Consider the following 17342-nt stretch of genomic DNA (forward strand, 5'->3'; position numbering starts at 1 on the left):
CATCTCTACAATGAGTAATTAGGATTTTAATTAAGGAAAGAAAATTATGGTAAATGAAGGACTTAAACATAAATTTGATACTGATCAATAAATGTCATTAAAGCATTTTCATATGCAATTCAGGATGAAACTGTCAAGATGTTAGCGAGTTTCAAGTTGTGCATATGCTCCTATTCGACTAGTTTTCATTGGCAGTAGAAGGTGAGGACATTTTCCTGGTTTCCTCTGACCAATAGGACTGGAGCTTTGAGATCACGTGACAAGAAGTCCAGCCACGCCAGGTAGAGCATACAGGGACATCCACCTCTCCTCCCCATTGGCATGGTGCTGTCAGAGTTACAACAAAGATGACTTAATAAGGTGAAAAGTCACAAATAATGAGTGCAACACATGCATGCGTGATTCCTTTAACAGGCAAAGTGATTGTACGTGTATTCTCAAGCTTAAAAATGAGACTGGCTACTGGTACTGGCTCTACCTTCAAATAGAGTAGCCTTTCCACGACTTAAGGAGAACATTTACGAGACTCACATAACAATCAGCGCAGCTTCCCTGGAGTAATCCTGGACGACCTCATTGAGACGGATCTGACGGAGAGTCTGGATCCGACAGAGAACATTTACACGTTCGGCCAATGTGCTGCATTCAAAGCTCCAGATTTACTCCAGTGTGCGTTCATGTCAAACCTTGGACTTGTTCCTCTCTAAATCATGATCAGCAATCATCCAGGGCTCCCCTCGCTGTCTTGGTGGAACAGGATCCTGTTTAAGGTTTGTATCCAGCCTGAAGCGACTGACCATACTCTCAAACTGACGAACACTGGAGCACACAGAGAGACACGAAGGGGCCATGAGTAGCTCTGCAGAAAAAAGGTATTTCTATTTTGCAGTGATGAATTCTCTTTTTATTTGTTCCAGGCTCTATGCTGGAGTTTTTCAGCTTTGATTCAACTGGATTCTAAAAGACTTGAGACCATTTTATGTAAACATCCACCTCTAGGGAAGGGCACTGAACGAAAATTACTGCAGTATGGCTCTGTATTTGATGCCTTTCCCTGGAACAAAATGTTATCAGGCAGGACTTTTGCTCTGAGATGTTTATTTGACCTAACATCCCAGAAACCCCGACTCATGTGATACCATTGGCATTCATGCATGAGTCAAGAGACTGGGGTAATCAAATATATTTACTCGCTCTAATTTGATTGGTTTTTGCTCAAAATAGGAACTTATGCTGTCAAACTGCTGTGACAAAAAGTGTATGAATCTCATAGACAAATGAGTCATATCATGTTGCTTATAGATATACTCATAGTAATGTAAATCAAATATGACCCCATTTTCTAGGTACCTCCTGATGGTCCCTGGACCCCAATTGGACTGTTAACTTGGATGACTGCTCAAAGTCATGACATTCTAGATGCATAAAGTGTTAGTCAAATGCACAGACCATTATCCTGCTGGCTGTCCCGGGGTGAAACTTAAACTCGACTTTATTTTTTTACATAGTCCTCACTACCGGAATTAAGTAATCATTATTGGGTAACGCCTACTTCGTAAATCCATCTCGATCCCCATCGTAATGCAGAACCGCACAGTGATGGCTCTTCCCCACTTTCCACATTGATTCATTCTCATACATTAAAGCTATAGTACTGGCGGCCTTACTTTCGCGGCTGGGGACTTTGGTAGATGTCAGGAATCACCTCGACATCATGGAAACCGAGACGGAAGGACTTGATCAGGGCTAGCATCCTAGAAAGAAAACATAAGGCCATTATATAGAAATGAACTTGTGCTGTTGAATAAATAAGGTTAAAATAAAACACATCAACGGTTTTTTTTAAGTATCTTGGCCGCAAAAAAATAAACGTTGATCTTCCTTAGTTATCTGTCCACCTCTCATTGGTGGAGGTCGTCAAATGGAATACTTTGGACAACCATTTGGATCCTCTTGGTTGTTTTCCGTCTATGTAATCAATGAAAGTATTTGATTTGCTTAATATTTAAGCATCCAAACTATCTTTGACTCCAACGTAATACGCAAGGTGCAGAAGAAATCGGATTATTGTGACATAACAGCAAACAGTAATCTGAAAGGTCAGGAGCTAATCTCAACTCTTACTCCTCCCTCTGCTCGTCCTTCTTCTCCGTTTCTCCTCCCACAAACACTCTGACCTTACATCCGGACCAGCGCTTCCTCCGGGTCAGCAAGTAGGGCAGCAGAAGGGTCAGACCTGGTAAACCAATTGCACAATACACTACAGACACACATTATATTTTTGGCAGAGGCAAGGAAAGCATAGCCAGAAAGATGTCAGACCTCCATCATCAGACAGCCAGTACACATCAATGTTCTTCTTCCCTTGTTTTTTCCTGAATGCCGTGCTTGGCTGAGGCATCAATTCAGCAGCTGCACATAATTTTGCATACAGTTCACAGAAAATAAAAATTGTTAAAAATACAAATGAACAGATTGATATTATTATTATAAATTATTATTATACATTTTTTGGATAATTTACTTCAAAATGTCTGAAAATGAACCATCCAGTGACATTTACAGCGTCAATATTTGCAAATTCTAGAACAAAAGTGCTCATGAGCTTCTAAATAATAGCATGATACGTGAAATAAATGAATGGCACTTAAGTAATCATGCAAATACATACAAACGGTGCTTGTTTGAACAAGGGAAGGTGCAGCAATGATGTTTATACTCTCTGACTCTCCGTCAAAGGCAGGGTTAACTGAAATAAAAACAAAACAAAAGGAATTCGACTTGAATTTACAAAGTCAACTAACGATGGATGAATGTGGACGTCTCTTCCTATCTCTCTTCTTCTTGACTCCAAATGTGCTGACAGAGAAGATGCTGCACTCAGAGTTCATGTGTGGTGTGGAGTTAATTTACGCTGAGCGTACTCATTTGAAATGAGGCTCTCTCTCACCATGCGATGAAGATGGTTGAGAGACATCCAATCTCTCCCTCATTCTCAGCATACACACACCGTACTGCTGGTCAAATGCATCACTGAAAAAAAGGCATTATGGTAATGTTGAACTGGGAAGAAATTGAAGACGACACACAAGATGAAACTATTGATGTCTCAGGTACTCACTGCAGGATTCCAATGTAACTGTGCGCAGCCTGAGGTGAGTCACTCTGCCAGTCTGACTTGAAACCCAGTAGCAGAACATTTGGCTTAATGCGACCCAAACCTGCCCCCTGGTGGACAGTCAGTGGCATGAGATGTCGGAATGTCTTCGTCATATGGCATCATTATGCATTAATATTGAATGAAACAATAGAAATAGATAGAAGTAATCCAGCTACACCTAATTTAAGTTGCTTCACTCTGAAATTGCCTTACTTTTTAAATAGGGTTTAATCCACACTTGTGTGTTAACAGACAGAGAAACAGCGTTGATGATATGTTGTTGTTTTTCATTTCTATATACACTTTGATGATGTGTAATTCAATAGTAATGCTGATGGCAGAAATGCTCAGCTTGATCCTTAAAGATGATATTATTTGTACACAGACAGATCAGGGGCCTCACGTATCAAGACTTGCGTGGATTTCCGACTGAAACATGGCGTACGCTCAAATGCAGAAAACGTCGAACGCACAAATAAATCCAGATGTATGAAACCGTGCGTACGCATTAATCAAAGCACATTTCCTTTGTATTTGTATGACAGTTGATATATGAGGCCTCCGCTGTTACCATAACAACAGTACATTAATCTGCTCGAAGATGAGGGGTATCTGGTTTTGTGAGTCCACTTGATGGAGACAGTTCATGAGAGAATGCATGAGGAGGTGTAATTCTAACCTGTAGCAGCATGCTAACTCCTGAGCGTAGCTCTTCAGCCACCACATCACTATAAAATGATTTCACTGTCCGTTGGTTCAGCCAGGTGACATGACTGTTCCTGCTCCCTCGCTCCACTACGGACGAGGAGGGACAAGCCTGACAAACACAGTGTCAAATGGATAAATAATGATTTTAGTTGCAGGTCAATCAGGAAAAAAAAAAAATCCCTGCAAGCGTGACATGAAAATATAAATGAATTCAATTGTTCTTGGGATTGAATCAAATCAAACCAAAGACTTGGCTGACGGATGCAGAATATATGTGAATGGTAAAGTTGGGCTCACTGTGACCACATTGGCGCAAATCATGAGACTCAGATTTTTTGTGAGACTGTTGGCGAGATCAACCAGAGCTGGACGACTGCTGGGAGGACCGGTGAGCACCAAGCACTGGGGTCTGAAAGGTGACCAAAATCATGATGTGAAGTTATCCATTCCAGAACTCCTGCAGACACACCAACACCCATCTCTAAAAAAAATTAAAATCAAAAACTAGTAATACTTTCTTGCCAAGAGAGATGAGATGTATTGGTTGGATGATCACATATGAGACATTCCTGAGGAGACTTGGGTTTTGAGTCCAATGTAAGCTGCATTATGTCAGTGATGGACTGAACCTGTTTTTTAAGCGCAATACCCACTTGAACAAAACTGAAGCTCGAGGGGTAAAACGAGCGTCTTTGTTTCGATCTTAGGGCCATTGACTAAATAGTTTTATAACTTTAAACGGACGATTCTACAGAAAACAAATTACAGGCGTGAGATATTCATCCTGTCACTGACCTGTAGTTCTTGACATGGTCCTCGACCTGATTCAGGCCGATGCACTGGTTCAGAGCGATGTTGTAGGAGCTCGCCTGCACCGAGGAGCCCCAGTTTACAGCTAAAGACAGAGCGTAGAAGAGGTAGAATGGAGGCGCAGGAGGACCTCTGTTTGTCATGATGTGGTTTGTCTGACTGAATTGTGTGTGTCTTTACTGGGCTTCTTGTAGAGCGTGTATCCCAACAAAAGGAAGATGACACCAAACGCGATGAGGGCCGCCCACCAAGTCAGCAGGAACATGATAACCACACAGCACACGGCGCCCAGCAAGGACAACCACTTACTGTAGTACCTGAAGGATGGACGCCAACCTAGAGACACGATTATACAACTTCTCACAATGGACAGGGTATATGCCTTATTTCTCCATTAATGTAATCATTTGTATTCCTTTACTACCTGGTGAGTTGGTGATTGAGGCGTGGAAGCAGCTGAAGTTTATCAGAGTGTAGGAGCACAGGAAGAAATTGGAGATGATCGGAGCGATGGTGTTCAATTCCGCTTGTGAAGAGAAATGAAAAAGGGGGGGATGAATTGAAAACTAATGGCAGATCAAAATCCATTCAGAACGCAATTGCAGTCGGAACAAAAGGTTTTGGTCATCAACAGGGAATGGCGATTCTCCACGAAACCTCACCAATAAGAATGAAGCAAACAGCAATGATGAACGTCAGCAGGTAGCTTCTGAGGGGCTCATCATTCTTGCCGTAACCTTTGCCAAAGAAGCCGATGAGAGGGTACAATTTGTCCTTACAAAGACACTATTAGATTAAAAAAAAAAAATGAAATGGAACAAAATATTAGCCATTTCTTTGTAATAGCAGCAAATTAAATAGAACACTTTGAACAGCTGATTGTAATTTGCACAGAGCCATCCAATATGGTAACAAATCAAAACGTTTTGCACAAAGTCAAAATTAAACAGTAAAAACATGATTAGAAACACATATACAAGCAAATATACTGCATGTCTGAGATTCCGTTGGTGCCAAACTTGAATGGGTGATGGGGGCTGTCCGGTGCACTGAAGCGCCACACACACGGGGCTCCTCTATGTGTGGCACCTCTACAGGTATGCTAACCAACATGTAAAATGTTAGGGCTGAATGAACATAATATATAAACATAACTATATATCTGTAATCACCAGTGTGTCTGTCTGTCTTTCTGTTAGCAACATAACTCAAAATATTTGTGAAAAGATCTTGATGAAATATTCGGGCAATGTTTGGAATGTTACCAGAAAAAGATGATTACATTTTTGTGATGATCCAGATTATGGATACATTTTCAATAACATTGCAGTCAATAGAGAATCAAAATTTGTTCTTCAATATCTCAGTTGATTATTGACTAATGTTTATAGAATTTGATGCAGTCATGTGAGGTGGCGGCCTTTATCTTACCACCAAATTCCATCCAGTTTGAGTACTGATCTTTTCCAAAAAATAGGGGTACACATTTCCATTGTCCATTGACTGCAATGCTACCAAAAGTTTCAAAGTGATCCAGAATCCAGGATCCAAAACGCGTCCATAGTTATTTTTGAGTTATCTTGCTAACAGACAAACAACTCAACGCCTGCAAAAACATAACCTCTTCAGGGGAGGTAATAATACCATATACCCCTATATATTAATAAGAATTATTATTTAGCACATTTAACCATTATGCTATTTCTTATGTGTGTACCTGAAAGACTTTGGGAGCAGACACCAGGCAGGCCAAAGCAGAGGACAGTGTTGCTCCAAATATACCAGCGGTGATGAGGGGGCTGAAGGCTGACACCATGCCCATCGACTACAGACACAAATGTAATCTGTGGTTTATGCCTCATCAGTCTTAGAGACTGTGTGATTACAAGGTGATCTAATGTTAATGAAAATAATTCATGCAGAGAATGAAGGATTTATGTGGAGCATTGGATTATAGTTGTTCCTGTTTAATAATGTATTCCGTGCCATTTAAAATCACTGTATTATACTCTGAGGGACAACTTGGCCATGTCGAATGAAATTAACATCTCGCATGGGGAGACACGGAGTTGTCGCTAGGCAACGTAGCCCATATGTTTCATGAATGAGTGAGTTAACCTGGTAGTAGTTACTGATGCCATAGATGCATGTGTTATTGTTGATGCACTCGGTGAAGTCCCATCCATATTGACAAGCTAAACCAACACAATCCTCCATGGATGAGGATGGTGACAGGGTGTCATTTAACAAGCCAGACGCGTCACGGACCACGCAGGATCCTGGGTGGGGAAAAATGAAACACAACAGCGTGCATGAATACAAGTACAGATGCACGGGGTTCAACCACAAACCCAACGAGAAAAGCACTCGGAGAGCGCAGACCTCCGCAGAGTACCAACCTCAGTCTCCCTATAATGAGATTTACACCATAATAATGGCTCTACCTTTATTTTATCTAGATGTTTACATTCCTTAAAACAAACCTTTAGCAATTGGATTCACACCGATATCATTATTAGTTTAAAAGCTATTCACAAAAACAGAACTGTTTCATCGTGAAAATGTACACCCATTTTAACTGAATCTGTTTTCTCAGGTATTAAGACAGAACTAGGGAATATGCGATGACACAGAGAACGGGAGAGCCTGAAAATACTGAGGAAACAGAAGGATGTTCTGGCAGAGAACTGTCCAGAGAGGCAGCAGCTGATTGGGTGAGATGTGTAACAGGTGCGTCTCGTTCAGTTCAACGATGCCTCCGCAGGGCAGAAATCAACCTGCAGCAAGAGTCACCATAGCAACCCTCACAAATGGGGTTTAATGTTCAAATGTCATATTTTTTCCTGAACTCATTCTGGATCAGATCCAGAAGACATTTTGCATGAAAGTGCATATCGGACCCCTTTATAACTGGGAGTTTTGGTGAGTGAATTGGATGCATATTTTACAAGATATGCTTTTTTGATAAAGCCTCCATTTTAGGAAAGCCTGGATCGCGACAGTATCCGCATTCCGGATCTGATCCAGATGAAAGTTGGTGATAAGATAGAGACCCCCCATCCTACGTGATTTTTTCAAATTCGATAAAGATCTGTCAATAATCAACCGAGATATTGAGGAACAAATTTTGAAGCTCCATTGACTGCAATTTTACAGAAAATATGAAAGTGATGCAGAATCCAAGATCTCTTGTGGAGCGTCACCAGAATTTAATCAACCGTTCCTGGTAAGATTTCCAACCTTTTCTTTAAATTTACTAATCAAGATCCATCCATAACTTTTGAGTTATCGTGATAACAGACAGACAAACCAACACAGGCGAATAAGCTAGAAGGACACTAGGAGAACGCCACACTTTCAAGTCCGCTACACAAGGTTACACTAGTTTTAAATTTGATTTTATGCACAGTAACTCCTTGATATGTGGAATTTTCAAGCATTGATGCAATACAATCACAGATTCCCCCCATGCTGATACATCCAACTATGGCTGAATCATCAGATAACTTCTTCTTTTTTCCCTTTTTTTCTTCATCAGAGAACTTCTGAAGATGGCAGGACTCTGACTGATAGCTGAAGTCTGTGGTGTAAAGGGTGAAGAGGAAGGGAGCGATAACAGTTCCCTGAAGTGTCCCAGTATTACTGATCACCCTGTCTGACATGTAGCTCTGCAGGCGTGCATACTGCAGTCTGCCAGTCAGTTAATCAGTAGTCCATGACTCCTGTCTTTTCCTCAGAGACACTGTCTCTAAGCCATCCATCATGCTGTCCTCACCACTGTCTCTAAGCCGTCCATCATGGCTGTCCTCACCACTGTCTTGTAGACCTTTCCCTTCATCCTTGCTGACACTCTCCTATCACAGAGCACACCTGATACTTTTCTCTACCCGTTCCAGCCTGCCTGCACACGATTCTTCACTTCCTTTCCTTTCCCGAGATACTTGAAGTCTTCTTTACGTCTATTCCTTGTAACCTCACTGGTCCCCCTGAGACATTCTCATTTACACACATGTACTCTATCCGGCACCATGGGAAACAAAAAGGGGCTGAGAGCTGATCCGCAGTGCAATTCCACCTCTTCACTCAACTCCCCTGTCACTCCTACTGATACATTTTTCTTTTTCTCTACTTTTTTATCATTACAGTTCAAGATAGTGAGGAGATAGTGAGATTTCTTCTCTAGTTAGTAAAAATCTATTCAATTACAAAATGCACAAAATAGCAGCTGAGTGAATCATAAACAAACTCATTATCTGGGTTTAAGGTGGTGCAAAGACTTACCAACGGTAGCTGAGATGATCAAATATGAGATGGTAGTCCAGAATATAGCCATTAGCGTTCCTCTGGGGATGGCCACTGTTGGATTCTGAAGAGAAGATATACAAAAAAAAAATCAATTTAAGGCTTTGAAAGTGGAGAGAAACAATTGGATGTATGTGCAGAAACAGTTGTGTAGAACAAACAGGTTTATGTGCAACAAAGGCAAGAGCAAGGTGTGTGTTGGTTGTTAAATGAATAACAGACATGTCAACTAATACCGTTTTCCCGTATTTTCGTATGGGAAAATTGGATTTTTGAGCAGTATGCCTAGTGTGGAAATTAGTACGGTGAAATCGGTAAATACGGGAAAATTTAAAATAAAGCAGGGATTCTGAAAATACCAGGGCAAAATGATAAATGAAGCCGCAAAAGGAAAAATTATCAAATCTATTCGCAGTTAGCAGACAGACTTCTCACTTTACACTTCCAGTGTGGTCGGCTACACATGCGCAATAGCAACTGCAATTCAACCCTCCCCCCAACATACGGGCACTAGTTGATTTGTATGGTTTAAAAGGGTCCTGAGTACGGCTGGCAGTGAAAAGGGGTTGACAGGTATGTAATAAAGGCAGAGTAGCAAAGAATAGCATACCCTCAGATCTCCAGAGATGTTTGCCCCTGCCAGGATGCCAGTCGCCGATGGGAAGAAAATCGAAAACATTCCAAAAAAGCTTCCTTCTCGGCCACGCCAGCAGGGAACAAAATTGGCAGCAAAAATATCCGCTGGTAAATGTGAAATAGTTAGGATACCACTGGCCTTTCACTTTATAAGAGTGCTCTTTCAGCAAATCCTTTTTATAGGCCACTGGAACCAAATCAACTTTTTGCATTGATCCAAAGACATTTTGGCCTCAATCTACTAAAATATTGAAAAGGTTTGCATGCACATTGTTAAACAATCTCTGAATTCATGCTAATAGAAAAAAAAGAAAAATCCTGACGATTTACCTTTGTAGCTGAAGAAACCCTTGGATTGTTTCTGTGGAGAAGCAGGGATGATCGTTCCAACAATGAAACTGGCAAATGACACCATGATAACCAGGAAGAAGAGAATCTGGGCCTGTGTAGGGTAAAATATACAATCAAATGTGGTTACAAATGAGCATTTCAGCACCAGGACAAGCAACTAAATCAATCATTAAAAAAATAAACAGATTTATGGCAACAATGAAAATTCAGAATTGGATATACAGTGTATTCACATTTTTAAAGTACAGTGAACAAACTTAGTAGCCAAACTCCTACGCATGAGTCAGGGGTCAGGCAGCATATTGGACATGTGCTTCAGGCTTCATGAAGTTTCTTTTCACATTACTTCTACTGGAAGTAATGTGAAAAGAAATGCATGATTTAATTTTAATTGTAATTGTTGAAAGTTTTTTAACATGTTGACAGAAGCAGAGCAGCTTTCTAACTGAGTCAAGTGTTTGTGCTAATAAAAGGTAATTGAAAATGTCTGAAGCTTTATTTGACACTTTTCATAGAGTGGTGACCAGCCTCAAATGCTCGACTGCAACACAAATTTTCCAAAAGTCGTGAAACATTTGGTAACCAGGAATTCAGAAATATATATATATATATATATATATATATTACAGCCTGACGTCAAAAAATACTTCAAGTAGTATAAAAAAATTAACAAAATTTCCATCCATCCATCCATCCATCTTCCACCGCTTATCCGGGACCGGGTGTAAATCACAATATAGGGAGTTTTTTTGATATGTATTTTACCATGGAGTGGTTAGCGCTGCCGCCTCACAGCAAGAAGGTACCAGGTTTGAATCCTGTCTGTGCAGAGTTTGTATGTTCTCCCCGTGTTTGTGTTGGGTTTCTCCGGGTTCTCTCGTTCCCTCCCACCTCCAAAAACAATTGCTTCCTCTAAAAATTGTCCGTAGTGTATGAGTGTGTACGTGAGTGGTTGTTTGTCTCTGTGTGGCCCCGCGATGCGCTGGCGACGCGTTCGTCCTTTGCTATGTCCTCATTTGTTTGTTGAACTAACCTTTGATTCCCATGCCATACCAGCCAATGAGACGGCCAGTAGGCATGTGACAGTGATGATGCCAATGATGCGAATGTCATTGCTTCGATCCACCATGACAGCTCCATTTTCCTGAGGAACAAAATTCAAGTGTTCCTGAATTGAATGAAAACCGGTGTTCAGTGTAGAGTCGTGGTAAAAGTTGCTTCATGTGCGTATTAGTACATAGGATCACACTCACACGCATGATGTCTGTAACAGTTTCAGCAAAGCCAACAGTGTGCATGGCTACAGCTACAGCATTGGCAAAAGCAAAGATCAGGCCGATTGAGCCACCCAGCTCTGGACCCAGGCTGCGACTGATCAGGAAGTAAGTCCCACCTGAAGACGAGAGCAGGGGATGCAGTGAGAAACGTCTCCAGCAGGAAGCATCGCTATTATATTAGGCCGGAATAGCAATCACATATAACCGTTTAAATATGTTGTGCTGTATATTTACTATGTATATTATTGCAATAATCAGCGAACAGACCTCCTTTGACCTTCCCATTGGTTGCAATGGCTGAGGTTGAGAGGCCAGTGATCCCAGTTATGCAAGAGGAGAGCAGGATGATTGCCCACGTTAGACCTGATGAAGAAACACATGTGACAGCCAAGCTTTAATATAATGGCCAAAAATACATATATATATATTGAAAATGATATTGCATGGATAAAACATTTGAAAAATTAATAAATGGAATGGATGTATTGATGGTCATACAGTACCGATACCAGCTTGAGCAGTGATCCAAGGAAGTCTCAGGAACAAGATCACCCCCCAGATATTTAACATGCAGCGGATCTATGAAAAGAGAGTTACCTGACTGAATTGAAGAGTTTAGGGCCAATGCTAAATCAGCTAAATCAAGTCGTGCACTACTTGGTTTGGACGTTAGGATGATGGGTGGTTTCACACAATTAACACGGTCTTTACCTACCCAAAGAGAAATATGCTGTCAGAGTTTGTATTTTACTAATGGGTTTGTCCATTGATCAGTAGGTCAGTGGTTCAAATCCCAGCTCTGACTGTCTACATGTCGAGGTGTCCTTGGGCAGAACACTGAACCCCTTATTGGGTCTGGCACCTTGCATGGCAGCAGTCGCCCACTGGTGTGTGAATGTGAGGCCAAATTGTAAAGCGCTTGGAGCACCGCAAAGGTGGGAAAGCATTTGCATTCCGTTTATAGGCGTGGTATAGTTCCCTCCTAAACAGCCGGACCACTCAATTGCAAGCAGGCTTCACTTGTTAGTCATGACGCAAAATATTATTACTTAAATCCTTAAATTCTTATGAAATTGTCACTTGAGCATATGTCAGTATATAAAGAACTCCTCAAAATAACAGAAACCATTTGTGGGAAAAATGCAGTCAATGTGGTCTTTGAGTGTTTTGCACCCTGTATGAAGTTGGAACTCGATGTATGACTCGTGTGGAGGAGCGCTCATATTTTAGGGCATCTTGTTGCATCTTCATTTTTTGAAGCTCTTGCCAATAACAAAAAAACAACTAATTCAGCCAAGGTAAATATTCAAAGATAATGAAATGTCTAATTTCTACTGTAAAGTTTCTAGTTTTGAATCAAGCAGCTGTTAACAAGCTTGCCTAATATGCGTTGGTTTATCCCTGCCTACCATTACTCCCTGCACCCAGCCAAAGCGAGTGGGTACAGGCGGTGCCTGCTTCTGCTCCTCCTCTTCATCTTCATCTTCCCCAGAGCTGTTTCCTCCTCCAATCTGTCCACCAGTTGTCTCATCATACAAAGGAGGTTTGGCATCAACCTAATAAATTCGCATAATGACAATAAAGTATCTTAAATCTTGAATCTTGAAGTTCAAGTTCATTTAGATTATTTTGATCACAATCGGTGCAGCATAGATTTATTTATGAACTTGCATCTTGTAAAGTTGGCTTGCTTTGACAGTGGTGCCATGAAAAAACATTCCATTGGTGCTGAGCTGACATTATAGAGTGTTTTTGTTTTCATTTAAAAATACACATTTTATCATGAAAATACTTGCCTCATATGTTTTTTAAAATCTATCTAAAAAATAAATAAATAATAAAATAATAAAATAAAAACAATCTATCTCTCATACGCCTTTCGCTATTTCACCATATCAATGTTTGACTATGGCATGTCAGCAAGCATGTACTTGGCATATGGCTACATTGCACTAAGCAACGCATCATGAGATCACAAGATTCATCAAGGTGCTGTTTTTCACACTATGTTAGGAAAAGGGAGACGAACACATCTTGTCGTAGCTGCTGGTGATCTCCACCTCTCAATGAACACTCTTAGTGAGTGTGAGCGTATGTGCTGGGCTTAACTTTTGGTATTCCTTTACTGGGTGCCAATATCTTTAGCCAAAGATTGTTGTTGTTGTTGTCAATTTCAAATCGCATAATAATTCCTTGTACTGCTCCACATAACAGTCTTGGTGATGTGAGCTCGTGATACTGATCGTCAATTTGCCTTCACTGTCATTGATTTGAACTTAACTAATGAAGAGTAAAGCAAATAGATTGACATGAGTTATTACATTTGGTTTACCATTTGAAGGATTTAATCATTTATCAAGAAATTTACCTGCTGCAAAGCATATAAAAATAAACAAACACAAACATGTCCATGTATGATTCAAAATGAATGCAGGAAAACAAAAAGTACCCCAACAACAGGATTATGAATATAATACTTCAAAATATTGTCTGAGGTTTTTTTTTCATCATCAGTTTTCAATTCTTCTTGAGTAATTTCAGACCTAAAATTAGCATCTAGTTGCACTTTGCTTGTGAACCATCACTCAAACAATGCTTTTGAATGAGATAAGAACCCCCACAAATGGATGAAAATCAGGTTTTAGTACCTCAGGGTTGCCGTGGAGCTGGTACAGCGATGGTCTGAAGCGCTTCCGTCGGCCCCACACCTCTGTGTTGGCGTAGAAGTCAGAGTGTGGTGGAGAATCCAGCGTTTCATAGCCAGTTAGTTCATCAGAACCACGGGATGCTACGCAGTCCCTATCGCTGTAATGGTGATAGTAACCGGACTCTTCCAGCCGTCCATGCACTGCATTCCCATTAGTTGCTGCTAGAGGAAGTCTAGGTCTGTATGCAGCAAGGTGAATACCGTCATTGGCAACAGGTAACGCCATTCAGAGGGGCTGCGGTTCCTGTGTATTAGTTGATTGTATCGAACAAAGCGAATAAATGTTGTCACTTTATTGCTACAGTTGTATTTCTTCAGCAGCCGATTTCTTTGACTCAAGTCAGTCAGTCAAGCTGATGGAGCCATTCTGTAATTTAGGGAGAATGAAGGAGTCTTTTTTTTTTTTGACAGGGGGCTGGTTTTATAATTGACCCATGCAGGAAGAGCCAGAGGCCTTTGTAAAAGACCTGGTTCAGTGAACAGCCTTAAAAGACTCATAACAAGAGCTATTAAATGTAACACGGGCTATTTCACATTGCAGGGTCAGACAGAAAAACTCAACCTGAGCTTACCCAGGTTAGTCACTACAATAAACTGCTTCGTGTAAAAAATACCACAGATAGATTCGAAAATTGAAAAATAAATACATTTGAAATGGAAGTAAATTCCTCATTTCCAAAATTTTCTTTCTTTTCTTTCTTTTTGAGCTTGGTGCAATTTATTCCAAATTGCATTTCGTTTTAGGTTATAACATGTCAAATGTTAATCATTAAATAGCTGTTGGGGTTTTCAGTCAGAATGTAAGTTGTAACTAGCATCGTTACACACGGAGACTGATTTGTGCGATAACCTTGACTGAGACAACACAAGGGCAACAATGTCTGCTTATTAAGTAAAGACTTGAATGATTCTTTACCCTTGGGGCTTGCTCTAGTTACTCATTGCTTTCGAAGCCTCCTGACACACATGCCCTGCTGCAAAATACATTCAACACGTCCTGAGAGGAAGAGAGATATTGCTTGAATATTGTAAAACTGTCTATTATTCATAATATAAGTTCGATCTAGCAAAAGAGATAAAATTATGACATGCTGTTACAAATAGTGCTTGTTAATGAAATAAATTGGTTTTCATGGACAAGTTATAATTTAATCAGTTAAGAAATTTTTCACGACAAGAAATTTTAAACTTAAAAAAAAAATGTTCTTTTTGTTAATGATGGTGACAAAAATGGTTGTGATTTGTAATCAACATTTCATCAACTACACTGGGTTGAACCACTGGATTTCTTGGGACTTAACAACTCTCACATTATTTAAATTGCATTCAGAGGTTTAAGAATTACAGCATACCAAGAGACACATCACAAAAATAATCCAAGCAAGTCAAGGACATCCAAATTAAGTAGCCTGTTGACTCGAGAACAACACATACATGTTTTCTTATCTGACCCATCCAGGATGAAAATCATTTCAAATCACCATTGAAAAATGATGCAACAACACAATAGCATTCATTCAGCCAAAAATCTTTTTTTTTTTTTTTTAGGTCAGATCACTTTGTTAAAGGAAAATAGTTAGGAGACTGTAAAGATGTCACATATTCTACCCTTTTTCCACAAGTTAACGCAGTTCTCAGACATTTATATAAAATATCTGTGACAGTCTTTGGTCAAAATAGCAAACAGATGCTGCAAAAACCACCAAATATTAGTGTAGAAACATGGGAAAAGTGTGTTTTCATAATATGTCCTCTTTAAGGCCCAGAGAATAATGATAATTTAAACAAGCAAATATTAACTTTTCAACTTGATGTGTAAAACTATTGTTCCTTTAAATCATTAATTTCATGTTGTACAAGCAACAAACCCCGACTCGGTTAAGCAACAATTATCTTGTGTTCTTGATTACAGTGAGATACACAATTTCCATTAAGCACTGCAGGCTCATTACTTTAAATTGCTTCTTTAGTTTCCAGCAATAGCTTAATGATTAAACTTTGCAGCTGTGTGTCCTTGAACTTGACATTGAAGAACTAAGTAGTCTTTAAAATCATCCAAGAGCTGCTGTCATGCTTCAAAAAACTTCTCGTGTTTGGACATAATTTTTTTTAGCATAGAGACTCATTAAGATTAAAAAAACATCTTAAATCTTTATTCTTGTGTCAATATGCATGCAAATACACTCAGTCCAAACACACACAATGGAATTATATTTACACCCTATAGTGGGCCTCTGTAAACAGTCCACAAACACACATATGCATATGGCTCCTTAACCTGCAGAGAGGGCAGAACCCCCCATAGCCGCAATAGTCAGCGGCTAGGGGGGGGGTTGTTGCCTTGCTCAAGGGCACCCCGGCAATGCCCTGGAGGTAGACTGGGCCCTCTCCAGCCACCGGTCCACACTCCATTTTTTTTGTCTTGGCTGGTTCTCAACGGCTTGTACTTTGTTGAATTTGTTTAACTGCCTGGGACTTTAGTTTACAGTCATTTACAACAATGCTTAATGAAAACACACACACACACACACACACATACCACTATACATTTCATCACAGTGGCAAATACAAAGTCACAGGTTCCAGGTAAGTGTGTCCACATCTCCATGTGCACAAGACTGCACAACCAGGGACACGTTAAGGGCAAACAAGATGTACAAACAGCGTGTTCAAGATGTTGCCAAATGTAATGATGTTTGTAGCAAAATAAAAACATTTTGATTAACATTTGAATGTTATTATGTTATTTTTTACATTTCATACAATTCACATAGAAATTAAAACCGGAAAGAAATTACCGGTATGTAAAACAATAATGGATGAGTTAAAAATACCATGAAAAACAAAATTCTCATTTTCAGTGCAGCTTAACAGAAACATTGTGCACGAACATAGGACATTTTAATTTGCATGTTTTAAATATTTCAGCACAGAACTATTTTTTGTTACTCATCATTTCCATCGAACAGTCTCCATGTCCAAACATTTTGTATTGTGCCATTTACAGTCATACATAGAACAACATTCTAAGTCCACATCCGATAACGCCTTTGACTGACTGCAAGGACATTTTGTTTATGTGACTTGAAATTTTTTTCCTTTTTAAAGGTCCCATATTATGAAAAACTCACTTTTCCCATGTTTCTACACTATTATGGTGAGTTTGGGTCCTTATCAACCCCAAAACCGCAAAATAAAGCATCCAGTCAATCCTGCATAGTTTGTGTAGGTCTGTAATCAACTACTGAAACGCGTCTGGGAGAAATCTCGTCCCGTATGATGTCATACCAGGGGAACGTTAATATGTACCGCTGTATTTAGATTTCATTGACTAAATATGCGCTATAATACTTTTATCTTTTGTTCCAAATCAGCTACTTATCACAGGTAA

At 39.9% G+C, this 17342-nt stretch overlaps 1 protein-coding gene across 1 annotated transcript; it reads right to left on the minus strand.

Moving 5' to 3' along the window:
- Positions 1-185: 185 nt before the first annotated feature.
- slc12a3 (solute carrier family 12 member 3) lies at positions 186-14177 on the minus strand. Its single transcript, XM_068739040.1, has 27 exons — positions 13893-14177; positions 13613-13615; positions 12654-12800; positions 11748-11823; positions 11512-11607; positions 11221-11360; positions 11001-11111; positions 9947-10058; positions 9591-9721; positions 8960-9044; positions 6797-6957; positions 6396-6503; positions 5341-5464; positions 5103-5204; positions 4859-5014; positions 4664-4763; positions 4166-4277; positions 3840-3977; positions 3122-3228; positions 2951-3033; positions 2672-2749; positions 2323-2412; positions 2125-2236; positions 1668-1754; positions 687-819; positions 532-599; positions 186-327 (listed from the first exon to the last, which is right to left on the minus strand). Exons 1-27 carry the CDS (start codon positions 14175-14177, stop codon positions 186-188), a joined length of 3087 nt encoding a protein of 1028 aa, XP_068595141.1.
- Positions 14178-17342: the final 3165 nt, after the last annotated feature.

The sequence above is a fragment of the Brachionichthys hirsutus genome, chromosome 5, assembly GCF_040956055.1.
Source record: "Brachionichthys hirsutus isolate HB-005 chromosome 5, CSIRO-AGI_Bhir_v1, whole genome shotgun sequence".
In the NCBI taxonomy this organism is placed as follows: Eukaryota; Metazoa; Chordata; class Actinopteri; order Lophiiformes; family Brachionichthyidae; genus Brachionichthys; species Brachionichthys hirsutus.